Below are 21,646 nucleotides of genomic sequence, written 5' to 3'. Positions count from 1 at the left end.
AATGCAGCACAAAATCAGTTGTATCACAGTACGAGATGGGACTCAAGAAAATCAGATGTTTCAGCAGTTTTTCCCACCTAGGGCCCTAAAGCTAAACATGGCCCAATCCTTGTGTCACACTGGTTTTACAACAGAGTAACTCCATGGATTTAAATGGTTATTCCTGATTTACACTGCTGTAGCTGAGAGGAAAACAACCTGCATGGTCTCTGTGATTTATCAGAGGGGTAGCCGTGTTAGTCTGGATCTGTAAAAAGCGACAAAGAGTCCTGTGGCACCATATAGACTAACAGACGTATTGGAGCATAAGCATATTCACCCACAAAAGCTTATGCTCCAATATGTCTATTAGTCTATAAGGTGCCACAGGACTCTTTGTCGCTCTGTGATTTATGTGAAGGACTAGGTAAAACAAATCTCAGTTTCTAAGGATACCAGCAATATGGGCTTGAATAGATTATGGAAAAAATTAGATGCTGATATCTCAGACCAGTTCCAAGTTTGGAATCTAATAACTTGCCTGTTGTATAGCACTGTTTTCTCTCTGGTGTTTAAATCTGGAAAACATGGCCCTGATTAACAAATGGGCAGCACACCAATAATGGGGAATAACTGCTTGGCATGAAGGGTTGCATGACTGCCGTTAATTAAAACTCCTCTTTCGCCTCTAAGCAATTAGCTATTTCCCCATTCTGCACCTGAAAGTTGTGCAACCCACAAAAGGTTAAAAACATGTCAACTGCCACAGCTCTAGGATAAACATTTTCTGAAAGGAACAGACTCCTCAGCATTGACTCAACTGCTGTTCTTTCCAACTGTCCAGTAGAATAAGAAGCAATTTTGTGCAACTCTAGGTTCCAGCGCTCTTCTTAGAACATGTTTTGCTTCTTTCCATTTTTCTTGGTTCTTTAAAAGGAAATGTAATATTCCTTTGGGGCAGGGGTACAAGTGATTTAATGATGGCTTCTGTGTAGACTGAAGGAGCAAATCCTGCTCCTGTTGAAGTCAATGGCAAAAACAGCTGAGCAAGCACCTAGGTAGCAAATGGTCAGGTAAAGTAATCAATGTTTCTTTGGAATCCAAAGACAATACTCATGTATACTCTATATTTATTAAGCTAATCCTCTAGGGTATGTCTGCAGTGGAGCTGGAAGGTGTAATTTCCAGCTTGAGTAGTCATACTTGCTCTAGAACAGGGGCGGGGAAACTTTTTGACCTGAGGGCCGCATCGGGTTTTGGAAATTGTATGGAGGGACAGTTAGGGGAGGCTGTGCCTCCCCAAACAGCCAGGCATGGCCCCCGCCCCTGCTTCTCACCCCCTGATGCCCCCCCAGGACTCCTGCCTCATCCAACCCCCCCGTTCCCTGATGGCCCCCCCAGGACTCCTGCCCCATCCACCCCCCCCTGCTCCCTGTCCCCTGACCGCCCCCGGAACCCCCACCCCGACTGCCTCCCGCCGCCACCCCATCCAACCCCTCCTCTCATTCCTGACTCCCCCCCCGGGACCCCTGCCCCATCCAACCACCCCTTCTCCCTGACTGCCCCCGGAACCGCTGCCCCTGACTGCTCCCCACCGCCCCATCCAACCCCCCCTCTTTCCTAACTGCCCCCCAGGACTCCTGCACCCATTCAACCCCCGCTCCCTGCCCTCTGACCGCCCCGCCCCCTGTCCACCACCCTGCCCTCTATCCAACCCCATCTGCTCCCTGCCCCCTTACTGCACTGCCTGGTGCACTGGTGGCTGGCGGTGCTACAGCCGCGCCGCCCAGAGCACCAGGACAGGCAGCCGTGCTGCCCAGCTGGAGCCAGCCACACCACCGCGCAGCACAGAGCACAGGTCAGGCCGTGGCTCTGCAGCTGTGCTGCCCGGCTGCCCAGAGCATTGCGCCGGTGGCGCGGCGCACTGAGGCTGCGGGGCAGGGGGAACAGCGGGGGAGGGGCCAGGGGCGAGCTTCCCAGGCAAGGAGCTCAGGGGCCGGGCAGGAGAGTCCCATGGGCCGGATGTGGCCTGCGGGCCGTCGTTTGCCCACCTCTGCTCTAGAACTAATCAAGGTAGTGCACTAAACATAGAGGCAGAGCCAGGGCAGCAGGAAGGGCAGGGGTAGGCCGAAGGCAGCACGCGAGCTGATTTTCAGTGGCACTCACACTGCCCGGGTCCAGGCCACCGGTCTGGGGGGGGGCTCTGCATTTTAATTTAATTTTAAATGAAGTTTCTTAAACATTTTAAAAACCTTATTTACTTTACATACAACAATATTTTAGGTATATATTATAGACTTATAGAAAGAGACCTTCTAAAAACGTTAAAATGTATGACTGGCACGCGAAACCTTAAATTAGAGTGAATAAATGAAGACTCAGCACACCACTTCTGAAAGGTTGCCGACCCCTGGGCTAGCCACTACCACTAGTACATACCTAGCATCTTGGAAGGGATTGTACTTGGGGCAGCTAGTCCCTCCTGCTGTGCCTCTACATTTCTATTGTTAGTGTGCGAGCTCAGTTAGAACTAGCACAGGTATGTCTATCTGAGCTGGAAATTACTCCTCCAGCTCCAGTACCGATGTTCCCTTAATCAGATCACCTCAAACTTTCATTTCTAATCAGTTGCTCTGGGGAATATTCAGACTTCCTCTGCACACACAAATGGATCTCAGGAGGAATTCTATACAAGGAGCAAGAACATATGCTCCTTAAAGGCTTCATTCTGTGCCCACGACCATCAGTGGCAAAGTTTCCATTGGCTTCCACGATGCAGGATTGGGCTCTAAAAGCCTAAATTCCAACTGTCCCAGTTCAGGAGAGACTGTCCATATTTTGCTTTATTTTAGCAAAACAGCACTTTCCACAAAACGTCTCTGCAGAAGCTCTCCAGTTCCAGTACATTTAAATGGTGTTAAAAAGTATGGGCCAAATTCTGCTCTTAGTTATATCAGTGCAACTCCAATGGTGTCACTAGTATAAAATGCGAGCAGAACTTGGCCCACTGCTCCTTTTGTCCCCTCAAAGACCCCTATTTCAAATGCTGAGAAGGTACATTTCAGGTTGTATAACACAAACATTACATTTCATAACACCTTTGAGATACTAAACCCTAGAGCCAAATGTTCAGAATGCAAATGGTTATGCCCAAAAATTCCATCCGTTTTCACATGCATTTGCAGGTGCAAAACCCTCAGATATGCTTGTAAAGGGAATGCTATCTGTGTGATGATCTGGCTTGCATGTGCAAATGCAGTATAGAGGTGTGTACCTAATTTTTGTACATGCGTGCAGGTCTCAAATGATCGAAGATTTAGCTCAGAACATTCACAATGTTATTTTTGTTGTAATTCACAAAAATTCCATGGATCACTTGAGATTAACAACAGCTCCTGCTGACATAATGGGAACCCAAGTTTAAGCGTGATCTTGTTACCGATGTTCCTTGTGGCAATGGAGGCCAGAAACCTCATGGTAATGGAGAAGAAAGCCAGCTGCAGCACCTATTACCATCAAACCCCATTTTAGTCCCACTCCATGCTCTATTGATGATGTCAGAGTCGTCAATGCACTAACTATGAATAGGGATGGGTCTGTAACAGACGGGAAGATGCAGACAATGACCACAAAATGCAAGGCAGGGGAACTTCGTCTGGACTGGCAGGAAAAAAGGGTGGAGGCTCCTTTAAGGTTCCCCCCACCCTTGTGAATTGGGAAGAAGATGGCTGGGAAGGGATCTGGGAGGAAGGAGGGGGGGGGGAGGTTGGTTAGTCTGCTGTGGGCATTGTGCTTCTTGCCTCATTTGGGATTGGGAAGGGAATTTTCCCTCACCATCAGAATGGCCAGGGCAGGGAGGGGTTTTTCACCTTCCCTGCAGCAGCTGCAGGACCTGGTGGTGTATATCAGGAGTTAGGGTTCAAGATGTCACAACGTAGCAGGTGGTAGATGTCCAATGCAGGCACTCATTCCATAAGGGGTCCAGTTCCCAGATAAACTGGATTGGAAGTGGGCTCAGGGAAAAGCGTCCCCTAAAGAGGCTGGGGGATGGAGTCGGGTCTCCTAATGTCTGGCACAGCAGGGAGAGAATTCCCTGCTTGCAGCTCCTTACCCCTCAATATGAAGAGAGAGCAGTGGGGTTCCAGCAATGGGCTGGGACCACCTGTAGAGGTTGGGGGGCTGATGACCATCCCCCCGCCCCCCAGGTGGAAATGATTGAGGAAGGAATCATGACCTGCACAGTATGGATTACTCCCTGTTAGTTCCCAGATGAGTTAAATAATAAAGTTGTGGCTTAATTAAGCCACATCCCTTGAATTATGTCTTTCTTTCCACGTGTCCAGGCAATGAAAGGATGGGTGTTTCCCATGCCTGAGAGAGGCCATGGGGTATCCATGGACCACAAGAAGCAGGACCCCCCATGAATCATTGTGACTGTTAAACTGCCCACACCTGAAGGGCTCAAACTGTATTTGAGGACAGCTTTTCTCTTTATTTTAACTGATTTCCACTCTTTTTTTTTTTTTTAGTAACCATATAAAAAGAGAGAAAACAGCTTGTTTTCACTTTACAGAATTTCTGCGGTGCCTGCAGTGAAAATGTTTGCCAATTAAGCAAAAGTTTGCAGGGCTACAAAAATGTCTGAGAAAATTCCCAGTAGCTCAACTTCCCACAAAAATGATAACATTTGTAAACTTTTGAATTGAAAATCTGACCTCTATGGCCAAGCTATAAATATAGCTAGACATTACCTTGTGCACTACCTGGCTATTCGGCATGTTAATCATAACAGCAATATTAATACACTTTGCATTTCCACAGTGCCTTCTGAGGAGCTGAAAGCATTTACAGACATGAGTGAATTAATCCCTACAACACCCTGGCGACATAAGTAAGGAAAGTTGTCCTCATTCAAATATTGCTGACAGAGATGAAAGTCTTAGGAACATGTTATGCACCCTCAATCTTGTCTACACTAGGAAATGGATCTGGTTTATCACTCCCATCAAATCCCAGTCCCACTTTTTGAAATGGTATTGAAAATGGTTTTGCCCAATCTACACTTAGCACTTTCCCCATTTTCAAAATAAATCCACACGGAGTCATTGTGGAAAACCATTTTCAGCAACAGTTTAATTTCCTTAGAGACAGGGCTCCGAATAGTCTATTCATGTTTGATAATATTGTTCTAACTCTGCTCCCAGACAAAAAAAAACCCTGGTCACAGTGATTAAGGAAACTATACCGGTCTACGTGTTCGTAACCAATTTGGGTTTGGTCCCAGTTTGGACAGGGACTAGCCAGATAATTTGATTAGCTGCATCCATATTTAATTACAGACAATATGAATGTTTCATATAATCAGAGATATTTATCAATTGAGACTGTTTAGGAATAAAGATAAATACAGTAGTTTGTGGTTGATCACTAAATGAAACCACATTGATGGTTGGTATTTTTCCCTTATGAGTCATAGGGTCTTTTCTAAAAGTTTGCTGGCACGCATCGGTGGTGACATTACTGATTTAATAAAACCATTCCAAAGAAATCTGGAATTAGGTTTTAGCAGAAGTGAAGTTTTCCAGTAGGAAGAGAATGCCGTGCTTTGCTGCACTGCAAACCATTATAGCACTGAATGTCCTGTTATGCTGTTGCCTTAGATTTCAGATGATCAGCAAGGCACTGCTGAGTTATGCTGATCAAAAATTAAAACAAAGCATGATAGGGTTAAATCAACTGTAGTGAAAAATGTAGCATGCATTGCAGAAGAAACATCTGCTAAAATATAGAAACAAGGACACCAAAAAGGTGGTGGGTTTTGTTTAGTTTTTTAAATGAGATGGCATTCAGCCTAAACTTGCACTTCTCCCTGGAAATACTGTGCCTACTCTTGGTATAAGATGCCTAACTATTACTGTTTGCACCCAACTCCTTATCAGTTCAAAAGTGGGGGGATAAAACTGTACCTGCAAAACAGGATAGGTAAAATTCTGGCCTTGTGACTTCACTGCAGGACAAGGAGGAGGAAAAACTTTGCAGAGGAAAAGGAAAAAAAAAGACTGAAGTAGACAAAGAATACAGCACACAAGCCAAGGCCAGAAATCAGGAAGGGAGATGGTACTGTGAAAATACATCTGTGGGTCTTTGGGGGACCAGGCTCTTATATACATTACTAGGAGAAGTGAGTGTATAATCCACAGTTAACAATATGGTTGTTTCAAACGTTTCTCTCTTCATGAATTTTTCATAACAAGATCAGTTTCCTCTAGGGTTACCATATTTTAAGTGTCCAAAAAGAGGACACTCCACGGGGCCCCGGCCCAACTCCGCCCCCCAGCCCCGCCCCTGCCCCAGCCCCACCCCTTCCCGGCCCCACCCCAACTCCGCCCCTCCCCTGAATGCTTCACCCCCTGCCCCTCCCCCTCTCCTGCTTCCCACGAACATTTGATTCGCGGGAAGCCTGAAGCAGGCAGGCAGCAGGGGCTGGGGCGGGGGGGGGCACGGCCCAGTCCGGCCCCCCCGGCCGAGCGGCTCCCTCTGGCGGCCGGCCGGCCCAGGCCAAGAGGCTCTGGCCCCGGCGTCTCCGGCCCGGCTCGAGCCCTGGGGTGCCGGCCCCCGGCCGAGCAGCGCCAGCCCCCGGCCCCGCACCGCTGGCCCCAGCAGCTCCGGCCCCCGGCCGAGCACCGCCGGCCCCTCCCTCCCTATTTTCCCGGACATGTCCGGCTTTTTGGGATTTCCTCCCGGACGGGGATTTGAGGCCCAAAAAGCCGGACATGTCCGGGAAAATCCGGATGTATGGTAACCCTAGTTTCCTCACATGTGCTATTAGATTAAATATTTTTTTACATTTTGCTCTCTCAGATAACCCTGAACATTCTAATTTGGAGCTGTGTTGCTCAGCTGCAATTGGCCTGGTAAAGTCACGTGGCATTCTTTCTGCTTCACCAATTGGATGAGCGTGTAATCGCTTCTGGCCCAAATGCTGAAATTTGCTTCCCACAACATTTGGATTACGCAAAGGTTTGATGAAACAGGCACAGGGCAAGTTCATTTCAAAATTCAACTAAATGCTCCTGGATATTCGTTTGCATCATTCAGCCACTTGTAATTATTAGCAAATCTTTAAGTCTGTCAGCATTTGGAGTTTGATCCCACTCCCACAGAAATCAATAGGCGCTCCACTACTGACTTCAAAAGAAGCAGCTCACGGCCTCGGGGTATTTCCAAGGGATGCCACATCACACAGGTTTTAGGTACCTATTTCCTGTTAGAACTTGAACATTTCAGGCAGTTAAATGCAGTGCTCTGACATGAATGGCAAATGCTTTCTGAAACTACTAACAACGCTTAGAGTCGCCAACCATTTCAGTGAATTCCTTTATGCCGTTTCAGTTTTGCTCTGTATAATTTATTACCAATTCTAGTCAATCATTTTTTTATCCAGGGTTTGGCATAAGTCAAATACTGTATTATATCATTTTAAATGACATTCGTTCTCTTCAGCCACAAATTAAGAAACAGTATTGGACCCAAACTAATTCAGAAGGCAGAACTGTTGCATCATTACACACTATAAAATAAAACACATGTGCTTTGAAAGAACCTAATTGTAATTTACTGAAAGATCTACACCAATACAGCTACCCCACATTTTCCTGCTGAAACATGGAATGTCAGAGTATGAGATAAAAGAATCCCAATAACTTACTCCACAGGGAAAGAAACGGCAGCCTCGGAACATTGGATTTATACTAATCCAGCCTGCTTTCTCATCCTATGTAAAAAGGTCATAATCTCAACCCAGCACAAACAGGTTACTGTATGTTTCCCAGGAAATGAACACAACCACCTTAAACACAGTGAGGTTATGAGGAAACAGAGCACTATGGTTAACTTCTTGCAGAGAAGGATGGGATGGTGGATGAAAAATACAAGGCAATAACTTTGTTGCAGTGTCGAATAGATGCTGTCAAGTACAGTCCTTTATACCTTTTGGGCTGTAAAATTATTACTAGGCCAAGTTCTGAATTCACTATTTACTCAGGCAAAACTCCAGCTGAAGTACATGGGAGTTTTACCCAGGTACATTTCAGATTTTGGCTCACTGCCATCAGAGTCTGATTTTTGTTTGCAAAATCCTTTTAGAAACTTGAAAATAAAAACGTCTTCTCCTGCCAAAATTGTTATTTTATTATTTGGCAAACCCTGGTGCATTTTTTAAATAGCAGTTGAAATCAATATGGTGGTTTGTTTATTTCCTTGTTCTTAACTATAGACATCAATTATATTAGCACAGCACTGAATATAGGGTCTGTCAGTTATCTGCTGCTGCAGAACCCGCATGGGGGAAAACAATTTTTTTTTTAAACCGGAGTCACACATAAAAAACTGGCTATTGTTTCTGAAAATAGAAATGTACAATCTGGAAAAGATTTCCCTCCAAACTGTATCAGCTTTATTCACACATTAAATATAGCCAGTTAGACAGTGGCTCTTTCATGTAGGGCTACGTTCCACTCTTAGATAGACAGTTAGGCACTGCCACGTAGTTCATAAAATATTTTACTACTGATGTGTGTGAATTGTGAATGTGTGGTAGGTGATTTACCACCACCCTGGTTATAGTACCCCTACATATCTCTGAGGATGCTCAAGCACAAAGACTATACTAATAGCTGCCAACAGGAGTTAAACTCAGATGGAAAAAAATCCTCACTTTGAATCTTTCTTAAACTGTTAAAATGTTTCTTAAGATTTTTCCTTGACCATCTGAGAAGGTGAATCCTGCTGGTTTTTTGTTTTGCTTTTAAACAGAGAATGCTAGAGAAGGATCTAAAGTTACATCCAAGACTTTGACTCCCCCCCCTTTAAATCAGCTAGAAGCATAATATAAATCTAGTTTCAAACTAGTGACTATGTCCTAGAGATTAACAGATCTAATAAACTCCTCAGTGTTTTATACATAAGAACTTGTCACTTCGGAATTACCAACAACATCGGAGGCTTAACACACCCCAAAACAAAGCAATCTGAAGCATGGACTGATCTTCAGTCTTTATAAGCTCATTTCTCTCTAAAGGTACTAATTGTCAATGACAAGCAGAAAAGATCTCTCTCTCTCTCTCTCTATATATATATATATACACACACACACACACACACACTTCAAGTATAAATGAAAATCTTTAATTCAGATGTATAGGACTGAATGGCTCATTCCCCCACCCCTTTGACACATGGCCTGCATCATCATGTGGCTTAGAAAATCAGCTACGGTGTGTTCACACAGACATGTGTGCTGGTAGAATTTCCAAACCATATGGTGATAGTAGAGGGTGTCCGTAAATTCTAAGAATTAAACCGAGACTTACTACAGTGTGGTAGCTCACATGCCCATAAAATGCTAGTCACAGTCAACTGAATCCAAATCCCAGGATCAGAAGCCCTAAGTCAATGTGTGACTATAGCTTAGAAGTGGCCACTACCCTCTGTATCCACATTATACCCATTCAAAATATAAATCACGCAATCAATGAGTTACAGAACTGTGGTCAGACTTCCCTGGGGGAGCAAGGAGGCAGAACCCCAACTAGGATTCTGACTCTGATATGGTTTTAGCCAATTACTGCTCAGGAAATAGGATCTGGCCTTCTTCATGCCATGGGGCATGGATGCACTAAATCAATTACAAAACCAGTTAAGCTTTACTAGTAGTGTACACAGAGCTTTAAAAAACACTTTGTTTGTAGACTTTTCTAGGGTGCTCATCGCTGTAGTATCTGAGCACTTCACAAACACTAATCGATTTAGTCTCACAATGCCCCTGTGATGTAGGGAATTATTATCTCCATTTTACAGATGGGAAACTGAGGCATGAGGAGATTGAATGATTTGGCCAAGGTCACACAGACAGCCTGTGGTAGAGCCAGAAAACTGAGAACCCAGATCTCCCACATCTTGTTCCAGGGCCTTAACCACAAGGCACCTTACTGGCATTAACTAACTACTCGGTAAGTTCCTTGGAGACAGACCTACTCAATAGTCACTAGCCTGAGAAGTAAGCTTACTAGGACAGAGGAAAAAATACTTGCCTTGTGACCACCCCTCACCCCCCAAAGCCACGCTCCCTGCAATTTAAAAGAATGACAGTTGTCACTGTTTATAGTATACACTGTCAATTGTATATTTTTAAATGTAAGTTACCATCTTTCTCTTGCTTTCCTCAGCCCTTCTATTCCTTCCTAGCTTCACTCTACTTTTTATCCCATTTCTTTCCTGCAGTCTCCAGTCTCCATGCCCTTTTCTTTCTCTGCCCCTCCATCTTTATATCCCTTTCTCTCTCTTTCCTTGAGCTATGTGCTCTGCCTCCTCCCCTATGTGTACTCTTTCTATATACTACCCTACTTCTCTCGTCTAACTTAGCCCATCAGTCATTCCCTCTCTCCCACCCATCTAGATCCATGTACCCCATCTCACACACCCTCACCCCATCCATTCACTTATCCACACCCTCAGACACAGGCCCAAATTAAAGTGAGCCCCCTCCCCCAATCCAGGAGTCTCACCTAGGTGCAAAGTCAAATCTCCTCTAACCCCCAGTGGCTATGAAGGGGGGCGCTAATGGGATTGCTACCAGGGGGCTCCATGAGCCCTACTTTGGGTTCCATCTTCTGTTATCTCTAGGTAGAAAGTGTCTGATAAATGTGAGCGTCCTTCTGGCTTCTGGAAGAGAGAAGCAGCATTCACACTCTCATGGCTTTTGCGGTGGTGGTGGTGGGTCTCTGATAATCAACCACTGCTGCAGCTTCCCCACATCCACCATCTGCTTTTTTGGGGCCCTCTCCTGTGAGCAGATCCAGTGTCTGACTCTACTGTTGAGAGCTTTCCAAGCTGTGGCAACGTGAAATTGTCACGATTCTGGTCAGTTTCATGGGTACCTAGAGGATTTCCAATAGCAGCAGTGAGACACCCTCAGTCTGCTGTAATTTAGCAAAGCTGAGAGCAACCCAGAGGCACTGGAGCTACCACAGGCTTAAAGCATGGCATAGCTCTACACTTTATTTATGTTTGGAAGGTTATTGTTGTAACCATAATGTCTAGACACTCTTTTAAAGGAATGCTTAGATTATGTAGACATTGATGGCACTCACCCGGTAGCTTCCTAGTCAAAGGAGAGTGAATTTTTCATGCCCTGGATAAAAAAAGATTAATTAAAGAATAATCCCCAGAACAGGTTTTGCTTAAAAAGACAACTAAAGTGTATCAATTGTTATCTTTCTGTGTTGGTGGGAATAGGAGAGACATAATATTTTATGAGTAAAGCTTCCTAAGAAATTAGAATCTGTAGAGTAATATTTTAGCAGAAGTGTTCTGGGCACTAATAGCAGCCTTTTGCCCAGTTCCTTTAAATTTCATTCAGATTTACAAATTGAGCTGGTAAGTGACAAACAACATCTGGGACCGGAATACCACTATTAGTCTCAAACTAGCTTCCACTTGTGCACACATGCTTTCTTCACAATAATACCTGTGCGTGCAGGTGCCTGTGAAAAGGAAGCGTGCCTGCACAAAACTGTTCACAAACAAGTAAAGTCTGAGGCCCCAAAATCAGTCCCTTGATGTTATTTAAATGTCTCAGTACATATACAAATACTAAATTAACATTTAAAATGTGTCAGAAGATACACAGTAACAAATATCTTAGTGGTCTTAGTAGTTTTTTGAGTTTCATACATTCCCCATGGCTCTGTTCAACATTGTATCACATAAATTCCAAAATTACACTACACTGACTGAGAGACCCTATTTAAGCCATCATTTGAGGGAGACTGTGCTTTTAAGGAAATGGACTCTCTGCCGGAACACGTACCTGCACATGTACATGTTACGTGCCACATATACCATGATTATATACAAGCTGTCTTAGTTATATGGATTTCTATTACAAGAACAATAAAAACAAACAAGTTTCTTAGGGATTGTCTGCCTGGCAATATTACATTGATCTAACTTGTTTGCTGTAATTGCATTGAATTAAATATGTGAACTGAGAGGCATCCACATGACTTCATTATGCTGGCTTACGGTGCTTTCCTTGTTAATCATTGTGTCCGCACAGATCTGCATATGTTCAAATTAACCACACAGCATTCTGGGTAGATATCCAATGGTGCAATGTTCCATCACTCAGCCCTATGCTCTGGGATTTTTCTCATGATGTCTACCAGAGCCTGCAAGAATTGTGGGACTTGCGGTTCAAACTAACAAACTCCCGAGATTCCTAATAATTCCATAATTCATCCAAATGTTGCCACTGCCACTTTCCAGCTGCTGTCAGACAGTACAGATGACACACTGCTGAGTGTTGCAATCATGAAAGTCATTGAAACAAACACGCATTCTGTTGGCAGTCACACGGCCGAATGGGTGTGCTCAGCGGCTTCAGACAGCTTCAGATGCAATACAGCTAGAGGTAGAGGAGAAGCAGGAGGGTGAAATCGAGCAGTTACTTCTGCAGAGCATTTATCTGGAGCAGCTTCACTGAGTGGAGCCATGTTCCTGGACTTGGTCAACTGGAAGAGACTGGTGGGATGGGAGTGTGATGCAGAACTGGGATGATCCACAGCAGCAGGAGAACTTCACAATGCAGAAGGCTACTTTCCCAGAGATCTGTGCAGCGCTCACCCAAGAGCTAGAGAGGCAGAACACCAATGTGAGAGTTCTCCTCAGCATGTTGCTAGCACCATCTGGCAGCCTCTCACCCCCAAAGTGCTACTGGTCAGCAGATGATCAAGTTGGTATTGGTAGATCAAGTGTTAGGGCTGCTGTCATGAAGATTTGCAATGCCCTGTGGAAGGTTCTGCTGGGCTGGGTCACAAAGCTTAGCAATAAATAGGAGGTTATTGGTGGCTTTGCACGGATGAGGTTCGCAAACTGTATAGGGGCTACTGATGGGACACATGCCTATTCTTTACCCCAACACCAGGCCAAACACAACAGGAAGGGTTATTTCTCCATGGTGCTGCAAGGCCTGATTGACCATTGTGGAAGGTTCACCAGTATTAATGCGAGTTCTGGAAAGGTCCATGATGCCAGTTTCTTTAGAGAATCAGGCCCATTTGCTGGAATGGGATAGGGAATTTTTGCTCCCCTGACCACTATGGACATTAATGGAGTTATGATTTTTCCCATCACTTTGGGAGACCCAGCTTATCCCTGCTTCCCTAGCTGATGAAGCCTTTTACTGGACACTTGACAAAAGAAAGGAACAGTTTAACTGAGCAGTTGCTGAATGACAGTGGAGCATGAGCTTGAAAGACTGCAAGGCTGGATGACATGACATGACACTTCTCATTATGTGCCTTGTGGGATAAGGGCTTGCTATCTCTTGCACCTCATCTGTGAGATCCAAGAGCGTGAGTCTGGGCAGGAGCAGGATGTGGAATGGCTTTCTGATCCTTACAGACAGCCAGAGGGTGCCTCTGACAAATGCCCCAAGTGGCCAGGGAAACAGGGTCAGGGACGCATTATGCTCTTACTTTGAGGCTAGAGAGTAGTTGTGAATAATGAACATGCTGTAACCAAAGAAATGACTGAAATGTGCTTGTGTATCGATTTTATTAGGAATTGATACTATGGGGGGGATGTTCTATGAAAGATGGGGGGAGCTGTTTATAATGAAATTTTTCAGCTGAGTGGTACTAAAAAAAAAAAAAAAAAAAAAAAAGTTAGCATTTTCCAATAGCACAGATAATAAATAACGCTGCTTGAATTAAAAGAAAAGAAAAAGAAAGACGACTGTAGTACAGACTTCAAACCAGGAGAACTGTGGCATGCCCAAAATGTAGAAGACTCACAAAGTCCTGCAGGTGAGGTGCAGTCAACTTTTCTTCTCCATGGGGTTGGATTGCTGGGGAAAGGGCCTGAAATATGGTTGATTGACAGGGAGGTTGCAGTATATGATGTGTCCTCCATAGTGTGCAAGCCATTGCCAAGATGGGTGCTGTGTTTGACCTTTGTAACAAAAGGTGCTCCCACACTGCGATTTGCCTCCAAATCGTGTCCCTGTCAAGACCCATATCCTCCATTCCAACTGCTCCTGGAAACTGTCCCTCCCCGGCCCCATGTCAGGATGCAGTTACTAGTACCTTGAATATTTCCTCTCTTGTCTTTTTTCCCTTCATTCCAAGGTTTGTCAGCTTCTCAGCAGGGCCGTGGAAATCAGGGAAACCAGAAAAAGCACAAGGACTTATTGTCCCAATCCTAGTCTCCATGCCAACGATCACCAAACGTTGCTTTCCCCACAATTTTGGAATGCCATTCCCCACTCTGCAGCGGGGGGGAGGAAGAATTCACTTCAAGGTGGTTAGACATTTTCCAGATTATTTCCCCTTCGTAAGGGACCTCTGTAAAAATACGCTGGGTGGCTGTGGTGGGTTTAGGTGGGCGGAAGGCTGCAGAGGGCAGGTTAGTAATTGCATATGCACCCCTGCAGGCCAACCGTAAGCTGGAGGATGTTCCCTGAGGCAAATCCTCAGGAGACATAGAAGGGTCTTGTTCAAAAAAGACAATGGGCAAACCAGGAAGATATGCAGTGTGGCTATTAGGTGTCCCTCCATCTGGAGCAGGCATGGAAGGGAAACGGTAGCTACCGGTCAGTCCCGGGGGAGCTGCACTGCCTTGCAACGCATGTGCCAAAATACAAGCTGTGCCTTAAGTTCTCTTTTATGACACTGGCAGATCACCATAAAGTGCACTACAAAATAAACACAACTCTGCAGTCATTGTTCTGAATCCAAGAGTGTCAAATACCCACTAATGCTGTGTAGTGCCTATGCATTTTGAAACATCTGTGAAGCCTGATTTGGGTTCAAGTTCAAGCTGAGGATATTTATAGAACTGGGAGCCAAATTACTTCTCCTGTTGCTCTTTTCTCTGTCCGGGCCTGCAGTTACGATAAGCATCCCTGCCATGCAACGCCTTTGATTGTTTTAACTCCCATGCTGCTGCTCTCTTGGGTGGGGAAGGAAAGGGGGTGGCAAAGAACAGGGGGAAGGGAAGGAGAGCAAGCAGGAAGCCATTTGAGAAGGGTGCATGGAGGCAAACCTGGCTGATGGGTGTAGAATTTGGTATGTCCAGGAATTAAAAGTATAGCGTTACTTCTCCAGTGCAGATGTCATGTTGAGTACAGTGCGGGAGTAAGGGGTTAAACACCCCTTAGGTGGGGAGAGGCTTCTAGCCCCACCTAACATGGCAGCAGACAGCCAGTACCCAGAAAAAAAGTAGTTTAAATCCCCCTATGCTGTCGTCTTGTAATACAGCACACAACACTTCCCGAGCAGCTCCCCCCGGACGCGTTTTCAGGCTGGCTGATAGCAGGGATCCCCGGCACAGCAGTTTGTCTAGCTGTCCCTGCATGGGATCCCCAAATCTGACAGGTCACGCAATCCTTGGCCATCCAGAAAAACCTGCTCCTTGTCAGACCCTATGGTCTAGGCGGGCTCCAGGACACTTGCCATGCTTTCCGCGGTGCCTTCTGGAAAACTGTCCACCACATAATTCTTGAGCACAGCGGTGGCATCGCTTGCAAAAAACATGGTCCAGGTCCTCCTAGTCTGGGCAGGGAGTGGAGCATTACCAGAGTGGCAGTGCTTGTCCCTTGTCTTCAGGTTCTTCTCTTGGAGCGCCTTTGCATGGACTCGGCACTCGGCCCAGCTCTGGGCATGCCCTTTTCCTCATTTGCTCTGACACGGTCTCGTACATGCCTGCATTCTGGAGACAGATGAAACTGGACACGCAGCTCTCCAAAGAGGGCAATCAAGTCCAGGAGCTCTGCAGGCATCCGTGTGGAGGCTTCAGGGCACAGCTGCTATAGTGGGGATGTGACTCTGGAAGGGTGAACTCACCATTACCTGGTATTGAGAAGAGGCGCACCTGACTAAATGCCAGCATGTAAACGGAGAAGTGACAAGATGACCCTGGAGTAGTGGTCTCCATACAAGTATACAGACAGAGCAGTCCAGGGGAGAAGCAATGCAGCGTGAGATAGCAGTGGGACGACTGCCAGCAGCAGAGTCATGGAATCATCTGAACCTTAAAGCAAACTCACTGCAAAGTGGAGTTACTCCTGTCCCAAGGAGGATTACTTAGGTGGTGTCTACACTGTCACTTTCAGAGCTAAAACTTTAGTCGTTCAGGGGTGTGAAAAAACACCCCCGAGTGACAAAAGTTTTAGTGCTAAAAAGCGCCAGTATAGACACCCTCATTCGGGGTGGGTTGGTTTTTAAATCTCCAGGAGAGCTCTTCCCCAGCGATAAAGCGTGTCTACACTACCCACATCACAGCGCTACCGCGGCCACGCTGTAACATGGGCAGCGTAGACATACCCTTACTGCAGCAGCCAAAGATGCCAAATAATTCACTTTAAAAAAGATTGTGTATGGACACAAGGCACCGTCAGGCGTATAAACTAAAGTTACTTCAATGTAACATCCCCATGTAGACAAGCCTTCATTTTGAATAGAGGTTATGAGGACTGGTGTTGAGAGAGACTAAAATTAGCAATGTCACAACATGTAAATGTACTTACTAGATATTTAGGCTGATCCAGTTAAGGAGCATTAAACCATTTGCCCTGTTTATTAGACTATTAGGGTTAACACTTTCATTTTCTACTGGTAAAATTATAGCGTGCCTAAATATTGCAAGTGTTTGAAGGTCTTCCGGACTAATCTGATACTTCCTAGCGGAGTGCTCCTTTTACGTACTGATCTGGGTACAGAGGCTATGGTGACTAGGTAGCCAGGCCTTTAAGTTCATTTATATGGGTGTACGCCAGATGCTTAGTACTGTGTGAATGCAGTAGTGCATTTCTGTTGCCTTTGATTTACTATCCGTGAGTGTTAGGAGAAGCTTCTAAAGACCACTGAAGCAGTATCCAAGTGACTAGCCATTATATCTATCAGAAGACGACAGCTTCCTACCCCATCACTCTGAGCCTCTTGCAGCTCCTAGTACTGCTGATTATATTTTCTTTTCACCCTTTCAATCTTTAGTCACACAGGGCGCAACCCTGAAGTGCTCACTCAGGCAAAACTCACCCTTCACTTCACTTTGACTCAGAAAGAACTGCAGGATCAAGCCCACAAAGTCCTATTAAAAACAGTAGTAATTTAATTAAAATAATAGGTGCTACAGAACACTGATAATCTGTGCTATGCTGTTTTAAACCCTATCTGGTGTGGGTCCTGGCTACCAGAGAGACTTCTGTGTGCCACTGCACTAGTTAAGGTCTGCTGGGAGGTTTGCAAACTCTCCTAGATATGAATTTCTGAGCAATGGGGGCGGGACATTCTTAACAGAGGGTCCTAGACTCTGAAATGTGCTTCTCCCATCTGTCTGACAGAGCCGCAGTCTGTTGATCTTTAGGGCATATTGTAAAGTGTTGTTATAGAATATACATGCACCTAGCGACAGTTGCAATAGGCAAATTCTTATAAATTAAAAAGTTGTAGAATAGAGCCCACTCACACATACACCCCACCACACACCCTGTGCCAGTCTGTCTCCCGATGGCCTCTTCCATCCTCTCTGAGTTACTCCCATGCCACTTCACTGCACCAGAAGAAGGCTTTTAGAGGGCCAGGACTATCAGGCTAATGTCCTCTGCTCTGAAAGCATCTTAGTGCTCGCACTTCCACTGAAATCCATTGAGATTTGCAAGGCAAACATTACTTTGCCTAGTGTGATAATTAACTTCACAATTCAGCTTCCATGGATACTTAATGAGTCATAATAATTATTATGATAGTTTATATTGTGGTAGCCCCTTCAGACCTCCAACCAGATGGAAGGTACTGTACAACTATGTAGTGAATGACAATCTTCTCTCCTACATGTGTCTCTTAACCCACTTCCTATTGCTAACTCTCTTGTTTCACCAGCATTAAAATTCCTATTTCAATTCACAGGAGTCAGAACCACAAAGCAACATATTTATAAATAGCATAAATATCTGTGCAAGACAGGTCCTTCCTGCTGATCTGGGATGTTCTCAACTACCACAGCCAGCACCTCATTGGCACTCCAACCTCTTGCACAGATGTGGCCATGAGTGTCCCTCTTTCGGCTCCTACCTCTCCTGTGGAACACTATCACACAATCCAAAACGCTCATTAAATCCATTAAAATAATATGGATCCTGGTCCTCCAGAATGTTCACATGAGTTAAAAAGAACATACCTAATAGGTAAGGTCTGTCTCTCCTCTGCGCCCAGTCTGAGTAAAAGAGCAGGGCACTGAGGGGGGAAACCTTCCCCTCAAAGGCCACAGAGTCTGTCTCACTGCTGGCGGGGGCGGGCGGGGGGGGGGCAATGACCAGCTGACTGATGCATCAGTACATCCACTTGCCTTTCCCTGCCCCATCTCCAAGTTGCAGGGCAAAGGCAGCTGGAGCTCCAGGAAAGCGCTCATGGAGCCTGTTATACACAACCAAGCAGGGCACCCTCTGCAGAACTTGGATCTCTAATCCACATGAGTGCATGCAGTCTATGAGGTCTTCCAAGATCTTCCCTCCCTACCCCACACCCCATTTGGCTGCATTGGGAGATTCCCAGCACCTGTAGAGAATGGGGCAGTATTTGCAAGCTCTCTGTAGTTGTCTTTCAAATGCAAATATCTTGGCCATTTCCTTTCATTTAAAAAAAAAATACCAAATGGGCTTAACTTACACTGCAGACTAACTGCAAAATGCATTCATTTGTTTCACGGAGCTTTTATTGTTCAGAAAGACAGAAACAGACAGAGAGGAAAGGAGAAGATAGGCAGGCAGAGTGACTTAGCTGCAGTCTGGCAGGAAAGGATCTCATCACCCCAATCATCTCTTCTCCCTTTCTAGGTGCAAATCCAAGCTGTGTCACACTTGTGTGCTGTGAAGAGCCAAGCAAGGCCTTGCAGGCCGGAAACGATATGTGCCAGAGGCTCCCGTGAGCATCTCTCATGTTGAATCGGGACAAAGATTTTATTGAAGCAAGTCCTAAAACTGGCTTCTCCAGTTTGCCCATTGTTTATAAAAACAAAAATACAGCAGCTGGGCCAAAGACTTCAAACGTATCTATTTCAAATCACATTAACTTATATTCTAAAGTTAGGGAGTCCTGAAAAGTTAGGTTTATAATGGAAAGACAATTAACCATACCATACCAAACCATACTGGCACAAACAGGTGCGTCTATAATACTTTATGCATTGTTTCCAGTCACACCAGAGAGGGGGAAAACAAGGAAAATGACAAACTGCAAAAGGGATAAACAGAAAGGGAAAGTCTCCAAAACAAACAAACCACAGATTTTTGACAGAGGAACAGCATAAAAAGCAGCTTTTTAAACAAACAGATCTAGTGTAACTAGTGGAATGGACCAGGAGAAATGCAATCTAAAGCCAGAGGAATACAACTAAGAAAACTTTTTTTTGAAAATTGGTCCATTAGCTCAGGACTACAGCAGACTTTAGCAATATGTTCCTGGGTAAATAATCGGGATAGAAAATGGCCATGAATGTCAGTGACTATTTTCCTACAGGTAAAACTGTTAGTAAAAATAAGGTCTTATAAGGGATCATCTTTGAATAATTTGACTCTTATAGGCTAATGCTTCTAATGTTGGATCTTTCAAGACTGGATTCCCCCCCATGCCTGTTTGGAATGTACACAGTAAGTCAACTTTAAACCAGTTCTGCTCATCGTGGGCAGCGGGATGTACACGCTAAGCTCCAGTCTGCTGTCGGACAGTGGCAACAGCAATGCAATCCCCTCTCCTTCCCCCCAAAGCCTCCTGGGCCAGGCACTCCCAGAGACGAGCAAGAGGATGCTACTTACCAAAATATTCCTTCTTCATGTGCATCTCCAACTCCTTCTCCAGCTCCAGCGTCAAGGCTTCCAACCTCCTCTCTGCCTGGCTGGGTCCACTCTCCCTGGACGGGGTGACCTGATACGGAAGCTTGAATTTGGGAGCTGAAGCGGACCCTTTGGTTGGGCTGTAGGTGTAGGCTGATAACGCCCCTGAAGCCGAGTCGGGGTTGGAGGCAGCAGGATGCTGCTGCTCGTGTCTGGGATAAGCATCTCCATGCTCCTGCGTGGTATTTTCCTCCTGTAAACTTGGTCCCAGCATGGAAGAGCGGGGCGAAGGCAGCTGGAGCTCCGGGTAAGCGCTCATGGAGCCTCTGGAGCTATGGCTGGAGATGCTAGACCTGGGGCTGATCACAGACGGGTTGCAGTTCCCCACCGCCCCAGTCCGACCATCCTGGCTGCAAAGGCTGGACCTGGGGCTGACCATGGGGAGCCCAGGCCCGCCAGCCCCATCCAGCTCGGGATTCCCCGACGGGCCGTAGCGGGAGTCCGAGTAGCTGGAGCGGGGGCTGATGGTGCAGGAGTACTGGCTGGCGGTGCTGGACCGGGGGCTGATGTGCCGCTGGTCGTAGCCCATGCTGATGCCGCTGGTGCGGTTGCTGCTGGGCTTGCTCCCGCAGTCGTAGCTGTTCAGGCTGGCCCGGGGGCTGGAGTGCTTGCTGGTGTCACTGGCCGTGCTGGCGTAGCTCGACCTGGGGCTCAGCGCGCTGCCTTCGTACTGCACCAGGCTGGCCCGGGGGCTGGTGTATTTCTCCTGCCCGGGCACCACCAGGCTGGCCCGGGGGCTGGAGAACTTCTCGTAGCCCGGGACGCCGCTGCTGCCAAGGCTGGACCTGGGGCTGGAGAAGCGGCTGAGCTGCTCCTGGCAGGAGGCGGCCAGGCTGGCCCTAGGGCTGGCCGCGTTGTATTTGCCCTCGGGCCCGGCGTGGGCTCGGCTGCCCGGCGGGCCGGGGTAGGAGCCGGCCGGCTTGGGCACGTAGACGCCCTCGTAGGCGCTGCCGGCGCTGTGCCGGGCGCTCTCGGAGGAATAGCGCCTGCCCTTGTCCGCGAAGCCGCCGTAGCAGGGCAGCGCCACCTCGGAGCGGGTGCAGAGCCCTTCCTCGCAGCAGCCCGGCTCCTGGCCGCCCCCCCGGCTGCTGCCGTTCAGCGAGCGGGACTGGGGGGCGGCCGCAGCCTGGTACACTTTGCCGGAGGCGGCGGCGGGGTGGGCGTCCCCCGGGGGGGCCACGGTGCCATTCATTTTCTTGCCTCTCGGCTCCGCCGTCATGTGGGCTGCGATGGCCCGTTGGGCGTCTTCCAGCAGCTCCCTCCGGCTGGCGCTGCAGCCCCGGCCGCTGTACAGCCCATCCTGGCAGGTCTCGTAGAGAGACAGATCTTCCATGAACTTGCGGGCTCGGGCAATGTCCTCCTCGCACCTCTCCATGCTCCGCCGGCCCCGAGCCGGGGGGGGAAGGGTGGGGGGAGAGAAAGAAAAAAGAAGGGGGGGGGCACGAAAGCCGCCGGCTGGGAAGTTTGCAGCAGGGAAAGGCACTTTTCTGCCCAGGCTGCTCCCCCTGCCCCAGAGATCTGCAGCCAGGTGACCCAGCAGCTCCTTGCACCAGGTCACCTGGAAGGCATCCCTGCTCCACAGCCCGTCGCACGACCAGTTCCCTTAGCCGAACGAGGAGAGGCTAGAAGAAAAAGCCCCCCGTGTGTCAATTTCCAGCCTTAAATAAGTTGCTCAGGCCAGTCAATGGCGCGCTGCGCGGAGGAATTTGCACTCAG

General features: G+C 46.9%; 1 protein-coding gene across 1 annotated transcript in view; it reads right to left on the bottom strand.

Annotated features, from left to right (window-relative positions):
• Nucleotides 1–21,305, bottom strand: part of WTIP (WT1 interacting protein) — a 118,973-nt gene extending 97,668 nt beyond the window's left edge. Inside the window, exon 1 of the mRNA XM_065416840.1 lies at nt 19,853–21,305. Within this exon, the coding sequence (XP_065272912.1) occupies nt 19,853–21,305 (1,453 nt within the window). The remainder of the gene's footprint in view (nt 1–19,852) is intronic.
• Between the last annotated feature and the right edge of the window lie 341 nt (nt 21,306–21,646).

Source organism: Emys orbicularis, chromosome 14 (genome assembly GCF_028017835.1).
Source record: "Emys orbicularis isolate rEmyOrb1 chromosome 14, rEmyOrb1.hap1, whole genome shotgun sequence".
Lineage (NCBI taxonomy): Eukaryota > Metazoa > Chordata > Testudines > Emydidae > Emys > Emys orbicularis.
This window is presented reverse-complemented; position numbering and strand designations above follow the sequence as displayed.